General features: G+C 38.4%; 1 protein-coding gene across 1 annotated transcript in view; it reads right to left on the bottom strand.

Moving 5' to 3' along the window:
- COLEC10 (collectin subfamily member 10) overlaps positions 1 to 11,112 on the bottom strand; it is a 38,464-nt gene extending 27,352 nt beyond the window's left edge. Inside the window, exon 1 of the mRNA XM_054590429.1 lies at positions 10,859 to 11,112. Coding sequence (XP_054446404.1) covers positions 10,859 to 11,006 — 148 coding nt within the window. The 5' untranslated portion in view covers positions 11,007 to 11,112. The remainder of the gene's footprint in view (positions 1 to 10,858) is intronic.
- Positions 11,113 to 14,876: the final 3,764 nt, after the last annotated feature.

Genomic DNA, 14,876 nt, shown 5'->3' with positions numbered 1-14,876 from the left:
CAATGAAAAGAGAGATCATTAGCTTTGTCTTTGTATATATTTTATACATATTTATAAATGTTATGTGTTACAAGCATGAAATACTCTTGCAATTAAAGAAAATCATAAATTATATAAGGGAACTGTGGCCTTCTTTCCCCTTACAAATACTCCCCATGAGTTTTGTCTAAAATTAAATTCTAAATTCTCTGAATTTATTGACAGGATTACTTTTTTGGCAAGTCACCATATGGGTCTTTGTTACTGCTTCATAATTGCTGCTTTAAAATATTATTTAAAAATGCATTGTTATGTAATTTTATGTATTAATACCAACCAGTTAGAGTGTAAGTTGTGATAAGGGCAGATATTCTGCACATTATTTATTCTCAAGAGCTGTTCAAAACCTCACAGTTTGCTCACTCATTCATGCCTTGAACAAATATTTATCAAGTTTCTGCCAGGTGTCAAGTCCTGGTTGGGTCCTAGGAACATAGCACTATATCCCATAAAACATGATCTAAGTCTAAAAGTTTGCAGGCAGGAAGCCCCAAACAAGATCTTATCCATGTTGTGATTGTTACAAAAGGGATATTGCTACATGTTTTGCTGGTGTCTACAAGGTGAGCCTTTGGAAATATCAGTGGCTATGAAGCTGAAAAAACTAGGGTTTTACTCATGTCTCCTCAGATGACAAGATAACATATCAAATAAGGAGATAAAATGAAAGTGCTTTTTCAATATTAACAGGCTAAATGAATGCAAGAAAATAGAATCTGTAAGGAGGTATATTGTGATTGATTTTCCTAACAGTAATATCAATGTCAATAATGATAACAGCTACATTTGTCAAGTACTTACTATGGCCCAAGCTGGGTCATTCATGTGCATGACCATGATGTCAACCAATTCCTTATCTGTGCCCATTCAATTCTAGGGATGCCTGAATTTCATTTGCCCTTCAACTTGCCCCTGTACAACCTAGCAAAAAGAAAAGTGTAGATTTTAAGAATCCTACAATCTTTCCTACTTAAATTACAAAGTACCTGATCTTTGTCTTCAGGCTTATTTGGTTTAAAAAGAATTACTACTTCGGGCCTGAAAGTCTTTTGCAGTCATGGCATGTCTGAGTAGCAGGCAAGGGAAAAAAAAAACCCCAAAACTAACATTGTACTTAATGAAAAATACAACACTAAGTTTTGTTGGGCAGATTTTCTTCTGCTTTTACATGTCATTCATTATTAAGATGCATTCACAGCCAAGTCAGTAGAAACAAATGCAAAGAAAAATCTATCCATCCAGGACTAAGTGATGTGCTTCTGCAGTACAATGCAGTGGTTAGGAGCATGGGACCTGGGATTGCAGCACTTAGTTCAAGACCTGGCTCCATTACCCACTGGCCGAGAGACTTTAGTAGCCTACTCAAATTCTTTAGGCCTCAGTTTCTTCATCAGAAATTCAGAATAGTGGAATCTCTCCTTCGGGGTGCTGATGAGAGGAGCAAATGTGATAATGCAGGTGGAGGGTTGAACGGTGCCTGGCATGCTGTGCACACTCAAGAAAAGCTGCCTTAGGACAGTACCATCCAATAGGCTACTTAAAATTTCTAGCCACTCAAAATTAGAGGGATAAAAAGAAGGCAATGGGAAGAAGGAGAAGAAGGAGGAAAAGGAGAATAAAAAGAAAAGAAAACACAAGGTACAATGGAAACTGGGTTAACAAAGTGTATTGAGTTTCTATTTACATTAAAGCCATTGGAGCTAGAATAGGGAAAATAATTCTGTGCTCTACCTTATTAAAAGATCAATTCTATTTAACTAAAAGGAGGTAGGATAACAGTTCTTCTTCCACTGGACAACCCAGCTCTAAGACTCAGTCTATTCTGACCAGAAGATTGGGTCAATAACTTTGTTGCATTAATGGTGGCTTTTGACATTGCAGAATATTGTGTCCTAACCTCACACCACAACGGTATTTCTAATTCCCAAAAGACAGACAGGAAAAGATATAGGAGAACAGGCAGTGATATGGTGTATTTGGGGGAGATTAATTTCCCACTAGTAAAGCCTTATGGGCAGGTACAGAGATACCTTGGCAGGGGCAAATGTTGGGAATTTTTGTTTTGCATACACTCATCTGTTCAAACTTAAAATATTATAGAATCAGAGAGAGGGAGCAAGAGGAAGTTAAATATGGTTTGGCCACATTAGAATGGTAACAGTGTGGTTTTCCTGATCATGAATAGATTATATATACACAAAGTTAACCAAAATTTTGAGCCTATTTTACTTCAGAAAATAAAACATCACCTTAGGTGCACTCCAATGTAGGAAAGTAGGTCATATCCCTTACCTTCGAACACGACATGTGAGCTTTATTCCAGTGCACCTGGCCTGTGCCTGTGGTCTAGTACAGGCTTTGCCCCATGATCATTGGTGGCACTGTCCAGCCCTGCCCTTCAACTGCTACAATAGCACTGGTAAACCATTTTGATATCATCAGTTCCAAAGACCCTCCTCTAAAGTATATCAAAGTCTCCCAGTCTCTGGGAACTTTCATTTCGGTCTGGAGCATATTGTCATACTTGCTACCATACTCCATTTCCCAACTTCTCATTGGACATATGAGCCTCGTCTTTTTGGTTATGCTGTCATTTGGTCCCTTTGCATGCGTTCTGAAGAGAGAAAGATGACATCTTTGTTAGCCTTTGGCTAGGAATATCAATTTTTTTTCTGGATATTTGTCATGTTAGGCCAGGCAAAATATTGCCATGTAAACTCTTTCTGACTGCACCCAATACTATTAAAATCTTGCACATATATTCCTTCCTGGGTGAGGTCAAACAAATGACCCTCAGAATCTAGATATTCTTCAAGTGCAGAAAACAGTAAGAGTGACCTCTTCGAGGAATTTGGTTTCATCAGTATGTCTAACCTTATTAAGACATATCTCATCTTATTAAGACATGGCTGATTTTGCCTGGGATAATGTCTTAGCTCTCTCATTGGCTAAGTGGATTAGGGTTAGTTTTTCCACAGTTAGGGAGATAGAACAGGGAGAGGATATATCCTCAGAATCCTTGCTTGTAGCTCTGTAGTCAGATCACATACAAGAATGATGTGCTTTAGTTTCTTTCTCTTTAAATGGGGATAATAATTCCTATAGTATGTCAGTGGAGCTAAAGCAAAGTAATGGATACATCCTTTGTAAATTCTGAAGATGCATATTTGTATAATTTATTTAACAGATAAAAGTATTGTCAAGTGGCCACAAGAGACCTGAAATGATGCTTCTGGAGTTTTCAAATCAAGAACAATCATAATAATTTGAAAACAATGAAATTATTTAGATGCTACTTCACTTGAGTCTTTGAGTGTCAGATTTTTACTGTGCATTTTTACAACTCTTTTATAAAAAGAGCCATGAAAGCTATAAAATATAATTTAAAGAATTTTGCAAAATTATAGGGTATTGCAAATCAAATATGTGGTGTAAGAAAACAGACAGACTGGTTATGGGTTGGAATATCCTGAAAAGATGAGAGGAGGCCAAATAAAATCATTTCTAACAGAACTGAGAAAGTTTCCAGAAGAAGAATTTCATAAACACAAATTAGAAGAGTGAGAGGCATCTACACATATTGTCAATGACCCAAGGCCAACAGAACTGTCTGCCTGGGGCACAGACAGTTGCTAAAGGCAAATATTCCTTAAAGGAAGAAAACAGAATAACAACAACAACAACAACAACAAAACCAGGAAAAATATTCTCATTCCTCTTTGGTTTTGCTCATGTATGATTTGCTAATATTGACAGAGTTCTTGACAATGTGTTAAGGATGGTGTTTAGTGCTTTCTGTGGCTTAACTCAGTTTTCCCCACTCTGACCCTAGGAAGTAGTCACACTGTGTTATCATCTTATGTTACTGATGAGAAAACTGGGGCTTGGTTTTGTGTGTCTTAACTCACCTAATCTGATTACATTCCTAGGGGTATTGATGAGGTCATTATACCCATTTTACTGATAAGGGACACCAGGCTTAGATGTAGAACTACAAAAAGAAGGCAACATTAATGAAGAGAACTAGGTGTGCTCAAGGTTGTGAGCTTTTGATGAATAAAAGCTGACTTTGCAGTGGGACTAAACATAGTCAGGAAATCGCAGCAAGGAATAGTTCCCTGGTAGATTTCTATTTGTTGAGCCATCTTTACAATCAATGAGCCTTTCTTTAGGGAGGTGGGGATAGAGGAGGCTCATGGTAATGAATAATAGCAATGGAAACAAATGAAAAAAAAACAATGATAGCTAATCTATATGGTAAACACATTTTAATTTTCAAAATAGGCATTTAAGATAAGATAATGAACAGTATCATTATCATCATTTAATAAATGATGACATGAAAGCTTAAGATCACAGAAGTAGAAAGAGGCAGAGCTCAAATTCAAAACTATATACTTTGTCTCCAAAACCCATGATCTTTACCAACATGCACATACTTAACAGTATGGTCCCTGGTAGTGATTGATATATAGCCAAATTATTATGTAAGAGAGTTGGAGAGAGAAATGGCATTTCTAAATGAAACAAACTAATTTTTTTGTCATTGTCATCCAGTACCTCCTGACTCATCTTTGCCTACACTTTGACTAGAGCTTTATTTTCCCCCCCTTCTGACATAACTTCAAAAAGTTTTTTTTGGCATATATCCAAAGGGAAAAGATGAGAGAAAAAAATAGTTCACAACATCCACACACTGAAATATAAAGTTAAAATAAGACAAGCCACTTAAAATTTTGGTCTGTCCTTATGCACAAAATATGTATTAAAACTCATACAGAAAGAATCCAGTTAATTACTACAATTAATATAAAGGTTTTGGGAAAATACCTTCTTGCTTAACTTCTCTGATAAAGGCACCAGAAAGAAATTAGCAGCTTAAAATATATTAAGGTGACCAAGTTAAAACAACTCTGTAGCATGTTTATACATTGACCTCACAGAGCTTTTTTTCTAATATTAATTTGTAAAACTGAAGGAAGGGTCACTTCGTGTTTCGTAAGAATGATAAAACATGAGGACAGTGATATAACACGGCAGAAGAGAAGAATGATTGGCTGGGGAATCTGCGACCTGAGCTCAGTTCAAGCCCTGCCCCCAGTTAGCGGCTGCGTGATGTAGGTGGATCACGTTATTTTACCCCTCTGGGCTTTAGTTTCCATAAACGTAAAAATAATGGGGGTGAAACCGAATTATCTCTGAGAGTACATTTACAGGTAGCTCGATTCTCAATGTGAGTGCGAAAGTGGTCCAGAGACTTCTGGGCCTATGTGGCCATCCGTTTGGGGAAGTCACCACAAGCCCGGTGCAGAGGCTGAGAAGATTCCTGGGAATAACTCAGGTTGTGTCGGTTGCTGGGGTCCAGAGTCGTGAACAGTGAAATGCTGTGTGGCCACATGGAAGGAGACTAAGGGGTTTGCCGAGAAAGAAATTGTTTCAGAAGACAGAAGGGAGTCTTATAAGGCTTCCCTCATGACAAAGCCATGTGTACCTCCTGTAGTCTGGCACTCACGTATGTCACCTGGTCTACCTATGCATGAGCTCCACAGGGACCAAGAGGAACTTTAAGCAAACCTGTGAAATACTGTGGGACCATCCATGCTGCCTAGGGCCTGCTCTGGCTGAGCTGAGGGTTTAGTGGGCTGGTCAGGGCATGGAGCCCAACTACTGTAAAACAGGAGGGAGTTCCAACCCACCGCCTTCTAACTGTGTGGCTAGTGACTTAATAGCTCTGAACCTCACTTTCTGCATCTGTCAAATGATAATTATAATGCGTTTTTTTCCTGAGTCGAATGAGGTAATTAAATTTAAAAATGGTTATAAAGCACTCACCCAGCGCAAAGGCGAACGGCAACTCCTCAGCGTGCTGGCACGACTGCCCCCGCTGCTATGACTGAGGTCTTCACTAGAGTCATGCTGCAGGGGGAGAGACTATCCCAGCCCCTGAGTCCAGCACAGGCCGCGTGTGGAGAGGAGTCATGACAGCCACCTGTAGGAGTTGCAGTGACCTCAGAAGCAATGAGTGGAAAATCTTCCTCACTGAGCGAAGTGGTGTCCAGTCAGTGGTCAGGCTAGGCTGTGACAGGGGCGTTGGGGAAGCCTGGGGACTCCCGTACTTGCAGAAAAGTGGTGGCCACTGGTGGGGAAACTTTTTGACCATCGAAGAAATGGTGCAATGGTAGTGTACCCCCAGGATCAATCTTCCTTTGGGAAGCATTTGCATAAAAGGAGCAGCCCTTCCTCTGAAAACACAGGACATACAGGGAGGGCATATGGAAGGAATTATATGAATAGGTCGGAGCCATGAGCTGAAATGTTGGGGGGATCTTTGATAACTGAGGTTCATTTATTTAACCAAAAATATTTATTGAGCACCTGCTATGTGTCAGCCGCTCTTCTAGGCAGTTGGAAAACACACTCCGCAAGATGGACGTGCAAGAATGGATTCCCTCCATTCTCTGGAATGGCTTGCATTCTAGGAGTGACTATAAATATATAAATACACAAGAGATTTTCATTGAGTAGTAAGTCCTTGAAAATACTAAACTGTCTTGGGAACTATGACAGAGAGTGAAGGGGTAGTCAGGTAGGGCCTCACGGTCCAAGTAGCATTTGAGCTAAAACCTGAACTGATGAGGATGAACTATTATTTGGAAGACCTGCAGTAAGATTAGGCCATACAGAGGGAACATCAAGGGCAAAGTTCCTGGGTCAGAAATGAGAGACAAAGCTAGAATGCCAGGAGCAAACTGCAAGTGGGGAAGAGGTTTGAAATGACCTGGAAGAAGTAGGGAGAAGCAAGATGGATTGCAAAGGACATACAAATGCCATTGAAAGAAAGCGTTCTTCAACAAAAAAGCTGGCAGAAGCCAAAATAGGAAAGAGAGTAAAATATCATGGATTTGCAAAGAAACTGGTGCAACTGTGGAGTTAATTACCAAAGAGGAGGCAGGTTATCACCTTTAGCATGTTTTATTATCTAGTATCATGTTGGGCTGGGAGGTTACATGAACTCTGGGTTCTTAGGTGCTGCTTTATCTGTTTCTTGGCAAAAAAAGGGCCAGTGGGCAGTATTTTCAAACTTGATTCTAACAGAAATCAGAGGAAGTCATGGAATGACACTGGACCTGGAGCTAGAAGGCTAGGCGTAAAGTTCAAGTTGCATGACTGTGTTGTATCTACTTAAAAGACCTTGGGCACTCCACTTGTCCTCATTGGTACTGTTTTCTTGTCTTTAAGTTTAAAGCAATTTCTAACAGATAGGGCAATGGTGAAAACTAAACAAGATAGTGTATTTCAAAGGTCAGGAGAAATTGTTGAGCATCACCTCAATGTTTCTTACTGGTTTTAAAATTCTTTTTAACAAATCTTGTTAAAATTTCTTGTTGTTGTTTTTAAGTAAAACCACTAGAGGTCAGAATTTCACATAAATTGTTTAAAGAAAGCTTTCCTAAGGGGGGGGGGGGGGGGCGTGGAGAAACCCAGAATGTTTTCCTTCTAAGCAGAAGAAAATAATGAATTTAAGGCAAAGAAAGAAAAATAAAGGTAGCTTTGTACAAAGAAGTTTCAATAACTGGAACAAGGCTTAATGTTGAACTTGTTTCCCAACACTTAGATAAGGAGAGGAAGGAAAGATAATAGAATTTAAGTACCTATTTGTGACATCTACACGGCCTAAAATTTAGATGGATTATCTTGTATTATTTTTAAGTTTCATTTTACAAACAAACAAACAAACAAACAAAAAACACAAAACACTGAGGCTTGAATAGATGTAAAAACATACTGAAGATCAACAGATTGAATCTAATGTCTTCTTACCAAGTCATGCTTGGGAAATAATGCAGTTGAATATGGTCTCCATACATTGGACAACATTATATGATAGCTTGGCATAAGTGGTTTTGCACCTGCAACTCTAAATAATTTATTTATTCCCAGTCTCCCAGATGAATATTAGGAAAACTCCTAGTATTGTCTATTTTTCAGAATATCTGTAAGTTTCTGAGCACAGTGCTAGTAAATATGACATTGTGATAATTAGCCATGGAGAAAAGTACAGACCAGCATGATCTTAGGAGAAAAAATATTGAACAGAAGCAACAGCTTATTAAAATGTTTATTTGGCCATTAAGCTTTGTCTTTTTATTTTTCTCATTTTATAAAGCTAAATACACAAACCTGCCTTGTCCTGAGGTGGGAAGGGGCTGTTACCGTGCTTATGAAGGAATTAGGGAGGGCTGATGGCAGCTCTTATCTGGAGAGAAGACAAACACTACCGTGGTTTTCACTGTACACACTTCTAGCACAGTGACTAAGGGCGGTGGCAGGGCAGTGGTGAATAGGCTTCTTTGGCACCAGGGGCCACTGACGGGCAATTTGCAAAGAAAAAAAAGAATGAGCCAACTGGGCCCTGCCCCCAGGAGTGTGGGACAAAATCCCCAGCCAGAAATGTACACATAAATTCTAGGACCAAGTTCTTCCTTAGCTGGGAAACTTCACGCATCTTATACGCTATTTGGGATTTATTGAGCAGGTAGTCAGTACGTTCCAGAACCATGGAATCTCTTTAATGAGAAAGGAACTTGGAATCCATTGCATGCCAAGCCCCCAGGCTCTGGGGTAAAAAGAAGAAATCATACTAGATTCATAACAGACTGAGTTCTAGAAGCCAGCGTTCTCTGGAATGCTTCAATCTTTCCTCCCCAGAAGCACTCACTTCTTGACTCTGTCACCTTTCTGACTTGGAAGCCTCTTATGATGTCTACACAAGCTCGGGAAGAGTTAGAGAGGTTTCCATTGTTTGGAATCATAATAGGGTTTCCAATGGGAAGGGAAGAGTTTTTTGTTAAGCAAAGAATTGAGGGTAGGAAGACTCATGATAGATACCCTGCTGACATCTAACACATATTCAATGCCCTCTGTTCTCCCTCCTAAATCATTCATCTCTCTGTGGCTCATGCTATTGCTCTGTGGCTCTGTGGCTAATATACAGGGTCTGGCACAAATAATGTTCTTTTTTATTACAAAATCTTTTATTAGAAAATCATAAGCATGGAATTCTGTAACATAACAATATGACACTCAAGCACACCACGACATTTTAGGTGAAATGTTTAAATTAAAACTATAAATTATTACACCCATATTATGACCCTACCAACCACACTCAAGGAGGCCTGACTTCTGCCGGACCCTGTAAATTATTTAATGCTTATCTTGTGCTTACAACAGTGCTTGCCACTTAGGAGGCATTCAAGATATGTTCACTGAATTGGAGTGAATTAGAATCGTTGAACATTATATTTTGAACATTATTTTAACAACACTTTGTCCATTATTCTTCCTGTTTGAAAATTACAGTTTTCTCCACAAGAAAAATTGTTAAACACAGCTATTTTCAAATGGATTCTCCTATTGGCAGGGACAGGGAAAATTTTAATTTTCAGCATTCTTCGTAATACTGTAGGGATAATACAAAGAATAATACAAAGTTTCCTATACTCTATGAAAGTCCAGTAATGGTTTTAAGTAAACACTTTATTTCTCATCAAAACTTTCTTTTCTAAACATTTGCCCTCACATTATTCATTTATTCACCCAAGAAATTATTAGGAAGCCCCAAGGTCTCATGATTCTGCCTGCATTTATTTTGTGGTATCAAAGGTTAAAACTTGGATTGCAATCTTATGAGGAAATTAATTCACTGATTAAGAAAAATGCACTTTAAGCAATACACATTTACATTACTGACAAGCGTAAGGCAATATGTTTCTAGGGTTTGTTTTCTGGGTTGTTTTTTTTTTTTTTTTTTTTGGAAAGGCCCCTTTTCTACTTAAAATTTTAAGCAGCTGTAATTCTTCCACCCTGTAGCCTGGAGAAACATTGCATGAATTACTAATGAGGGCGCACCAATTTGGACTGCAGTGACCACTTTCAGAACAAAAGGGTCAGAGCTGAAACCAGGAAAACAGCAGTGTTTTTTTATCAACCAGTTGCTTGAAGCACATTTAGACCTTGGCTCCACTTGAAAAATTTTTGCAGTGTTCTATTATCCTTCAGCTAATGGCACTTGGCCCAAAGACTTCCCTTTCAAATGAAGAAATGTTCATCTCTATTCCACCTCCAATCCTTGACAAAACTTTTCCTCTGCGTTGAAACCAAGCAGCCCATCCATGTATGAAATATACAGAAGGTTTAATATTTACTTAACAAAGCTTTTGTTTAGTAGCTTTAGCAGAATCAGTATGGAAAGGAGTTAGGATATAAACAGCCCAAGATGCTTTAAACTCACAGTGGTGTCCAAACTTTCAGCATCTCTGGGCCACACCGGAAAAAGAAGACTTGTCTTGGGCTACACATTAAATACACAAACACTAACGAAAACAAAGTAATCTCATAATGTTTTCAATAAATTTATGATTTTGTGTTGGGCCACATTCACAGCCACCATGGGCTGCATGTGGCCCCTGGGCTGCGGGTTGGACACCCCTGAAAGGAAAGGATCCCCAAAGACGAATGTGTTGGTTGTGTGTCTTTCTCTAGCGCAGCATGGAAGAGGAGGTTTCTCCCGGCCCTGGATCAGTTCCATCACATACCTTCCTTGGGCTTCCACCCCGTCCTAAATTTTCCTTACTTCACAGCAAGGGAGAGTTAAAAATAAATGATAAGGATAGGCCATTCGCTTTCCAAAACAGAAGCAAAGTGAGACAAACTATGGAGGGGAGAAGAGAAAGTCATCAAGAGCTAGCACGGGGTTGAGAGATGATGGAAGAGAGCTTACTTATTGGAGATGAAAATTTTGTTTCTCTTTCCTTACCTTTGGGTCCTGGCGAAATTGTGTGTGTGGCACAGACTTCAGTGGCAGGGTGACTATCAGTGTCCAGTCCCAGACTCTGAATCTGCAGGAGGAAGAGCACCAGGAGGATGAACTCGTGTCTTTGAAGTGAGACTCCAAAGGGACCCATCGCTGCAGTTCTTCACAACAAGGGTTGCCCAGAAGTGCCAAATAAACAGCTTTCCTTGAAGTCAAATCTTCTGCTCTGGGGAAGAAAGTCAAGTCTCTGGAGCACACATTCCAAAAAGGCCTGCAAAGACAAGAAGACATATCCCAGCTTGTTTATTTCTCCAGTATTCCAAATGGGCCATACATTGTCCAGACTGTTTATTTTCAAGTGACAACAGTTTATTGAAAATTATCTCTGAACTTAACAATCAAGTGGGCAGGTCAGTAGAAACATTCCAGAGAGCAGAGACGATAGAGATGCCTTCTGTGCAGTATATGAGCTGACAATTTAATACCCTATATTGCATTTAAATGTTGGGCTTCCAGAGAGATTAGGCCAGCGATTCCTTGAATTACCTCCATGTTATGTAAGCGGCATGCATGGCTTTGAGCTTTTTCATGAGAAAATATTCATTATTTGTTTGTGGCAATAAAAAAGCAAAACTCCCACCACCCTCCATGACCTTATTTTCTTCTCTTGCTACTAATAATTTTCTTGGGATTTAACCACAAAGGAAAGAATACTGGTTTTACTGCAAGGCAATTTGACAGTAAGTATCAAGAACATTAAAAATGTTTATAGCCTTTGGCCTAGTAATTAACCTTCTGGTATACTATCTTAAAAAATTATTCTGAATTGGGGGGAAAGCTTTATTTCAAAAGATGTGACAAAAAGGGGAAGGAGCATTGATTGCCTAAAAATACAGCAATGGTTGGAAAATCTTAGTAAATAAAAACATAAGAGAGTATAACATGACAATTTATTGAAATAATGTTTATAGCAACATTTTGATAAAATGGCAAAAAAGCTTGTGGCGTTATGCTTATTAAAAAGCATGGTAGATATAGGTAAGATAGCTACAGATACAGGTATATGTAAGTAATAGAAATAGATTTTTCTCTCCCTTCATCCATCCATCCATCCACCCACATACTTATCTCTTCCATCAACCCATGACCTGTATAAATAGCTGAAGCATAGTAAGATACTGAAAAACTAGCACCAGAATCACATATAGTAGGGAGATGCCTTACCTTCTCAAGTTTTGAAGAGACATGTTAACAAGGAGTTGGGCCAGAGCAGTTTTGGACCTACTTTGCAAAGGATAGGACCTTACAGATCATGGTTAAGGCCTAGTAAAGAATTATCGCTAAGAGATACAATGCTCCATCTAAGAAAGACAGGTGTTATTTATTTCCTAGGGCTTCTGTAACAAAGGGCTGCAAACTGACTTAAACAACAAAAATTTGTCATGTCACACTCTGGAGGCTGGAAGTCTGAGATCAAGGTGTTGGCAGGGTCATGCTTCTTCTGAAGATGCTAGCACTGTGGAATAGATAGTCATCCCCCCAATTTTCAGACAAAGTACCTGAGGAAAAGTTAAGTAATTGACTTAAGGCCACTGTAATGGCTAATTTTATGTCAACCTGACTGAATCACACAGTACCAAATATTTGGCTAAACGTTATTTCTCAGCTTGTCTGTGAAGGTGTTTTCAGATGAGATGAGCTTTTGAATTCGTAGACTGAGTAAAGCAGATTGGCTTCTCCAATGTTTGTGGGCCTCATCCAATCTTTTGGAGGCCTGAATAGAAAAAGGCAGAAAAAGGAAAAATCTGCCCTCTGCCTGACTATGAAGCTGGTCTTCTCAGACCCCTGAAATGGAGCTTATAGCATTATCTGCCCTGGTCTGGTGTTTTTGAACTTGGACTAGGACTCATGCTATTGCCTCGCTTTATTTCAGGTCTTTGAGCTCGAGCTGGAAGTATGCTACCAGCTTTCCTGGGCTCCAGTTTGCAGGTTGTGGGACTTCACAGCCTCTATTATCATGTGAGCCAGGTCCTTATAATAAATCTTTCTAACTAGATATATAGATACAGCTATATAGAGAAAGAAACAAATATATATAAATATAGATAGATAGATATAGATATGGATATAGATATATCCTGTTAGTTCTTTTCTCTGTAGAATCCTGACTTGTAATTACCCATTGAAAAAGGGACAAAAAGAAATTTGAGTACAAATTATTTTTTAAAATTCCTGCTTTAAAATGCTACTTGGTTCCCATAAAAGTCAACATTCTCAAGTTTTGAGGATGCATTAATTTTCACACATACTAAAACTGTCCAAAATAGATGCATTTGTCATATTAACAGTGATAGGAAAATAGTGAGAATTAGTAGAATGGTGTTAGAAACCTCAAATGCTACATCTGACATAACCAGGTATATAATCTAGAGTAAATTGCTCAACTTCAATTGCCACAAGATATATAAAGTGAATTGGAACTTGATATTTAATGGACTTTTTGAATTCTATGGTTCTTTGAAAATAGGCATTCTTTTAGTTGTTTAGACTATTCTAAATCTATGTCACTAGTTTCATTTTTTTTTAAAGCATTCCTTGGCACATGATGAAAAAATATCTATTACATTTATACATAGAAATCCACTGGTAACAGTTTGAAGCAAATAACAGACTTTAGTATTTTTCTTTGGGGTATCCTATTACTGTTCTTTTCAATCTCTTTTAAAAAACTCAACAATGGCTATAAATACCTTTTAAACTTAATTAATAGACTATTACACCAAAATTTAAATTGCTATAGGTTATTTATCACATATTTTATTTGTAAAATGAAATCCAACAATGCTCTGTTGTTGGGAATTTAAGATTTCTAATATTGTTAATATAAATAAAACTGTGATGAACATCTTTAGAGGTCAGTCTGTGTGCCCATTTTTTTGAGCATTGAAGACAAATGTGTATTGATTGGTAACTCACCAAATGTTGAAGGCAACAGATAAAAAGAAACTTTTAAAAATAATGCAAATATTGTGGTTGTGCTCTCCTTTTTCTTAGACACCATGATTTCCAGAGTTGATTCTGTGTTTCATCTGGCTTAGAAACTATAGTTCCCTTTCTTCCACACTGATGGGGAGTTTACAAATAGATAGATATTCAAAGATGAGGACTTTCATAGACCATAGAGGACTGCTCTACTTTTAGCTAAGATTTATGGAGAAATGTGATCTTAAAAATCACTTTTCAGCTTCAATCTGGATGACTAGAAAAATACCATTGCCAAATAAGAAACTCTGGTTCAAAAAAAACTAGCTTTGAGGGGGAAAATAATGAGGCTGGGTGAATTTTAGGTCAGGAAGTAATAGGATGGAGGTTATAGTCAGGCAGATTGGAACACAGGGCTTGATTCTAGGGGAAAATCTACCAACAGATTTCAATTTGAAAGTCATGGGAATGAAGATTATTCGTAAAAGTAGAAGGTTGAGTGAGAAAAGAAGTTCAAGACTATAAATGTTGAGAGAGTCTATATATCCAGGGGCCCAAAGGTGAAGGAAGGGCTAGCAAATAAATCAGAGAGGGAGCAAAATGTCTTGAAGACCAAAGTGCAACAGTGAAATACTCCATCTTTTGTCTCTCTGACTCCATCTTGTTCAAGCCTGCTTTGTTCCCATGGCCTTCAGGCTAATACCTTCTGCTTAGTCTCACACGTAGACATGCTAATCATTAGAAGAATTCTGCTTGCAGATTGAGGAAATAAGGGAAGTATATATTGTTTATCAAAGCTTTGCAGGAACCTCGAGACAGGACTCATATCGACCAGCACAATCTTCCTCGGAGCCCTGCTGATATCCAGAGGTCTACAGTGGTCAATCATTTCCCCTCCCATTGACATAAAAGAAGCCTGAACTTTTACTTTGGTAAAATGGATTTGAATATTAGGTTTCCCATCTTCTAAGTTGGTGCCTTCTCAATTAATAAACCTGCCCTTCCTCCAAGCTCTGTTGAGTTTTGGCTTTTCAAAAGA

Source organism: Pteronotus mesoamericanus, unplaced genomic scaffold (assembly GCF_021234165.1).
Source record: "Pteronotus mesoamericanus isolate MK-2021 breed Mesoamerican mustached bat unplaced genomic scaffold, CSHL_Meso_final scaffold_174, whole genome shotgun sequence".
NCBI lineage: Eukaryota > Metazoa > Chordata > Mammalia > Chiroptera > Mormoopidae > Pteronotus > Pteronotus mesoamericanus.
This window is presented reverse-complemented; position numbering and strand designations above follow the sequence as displayed.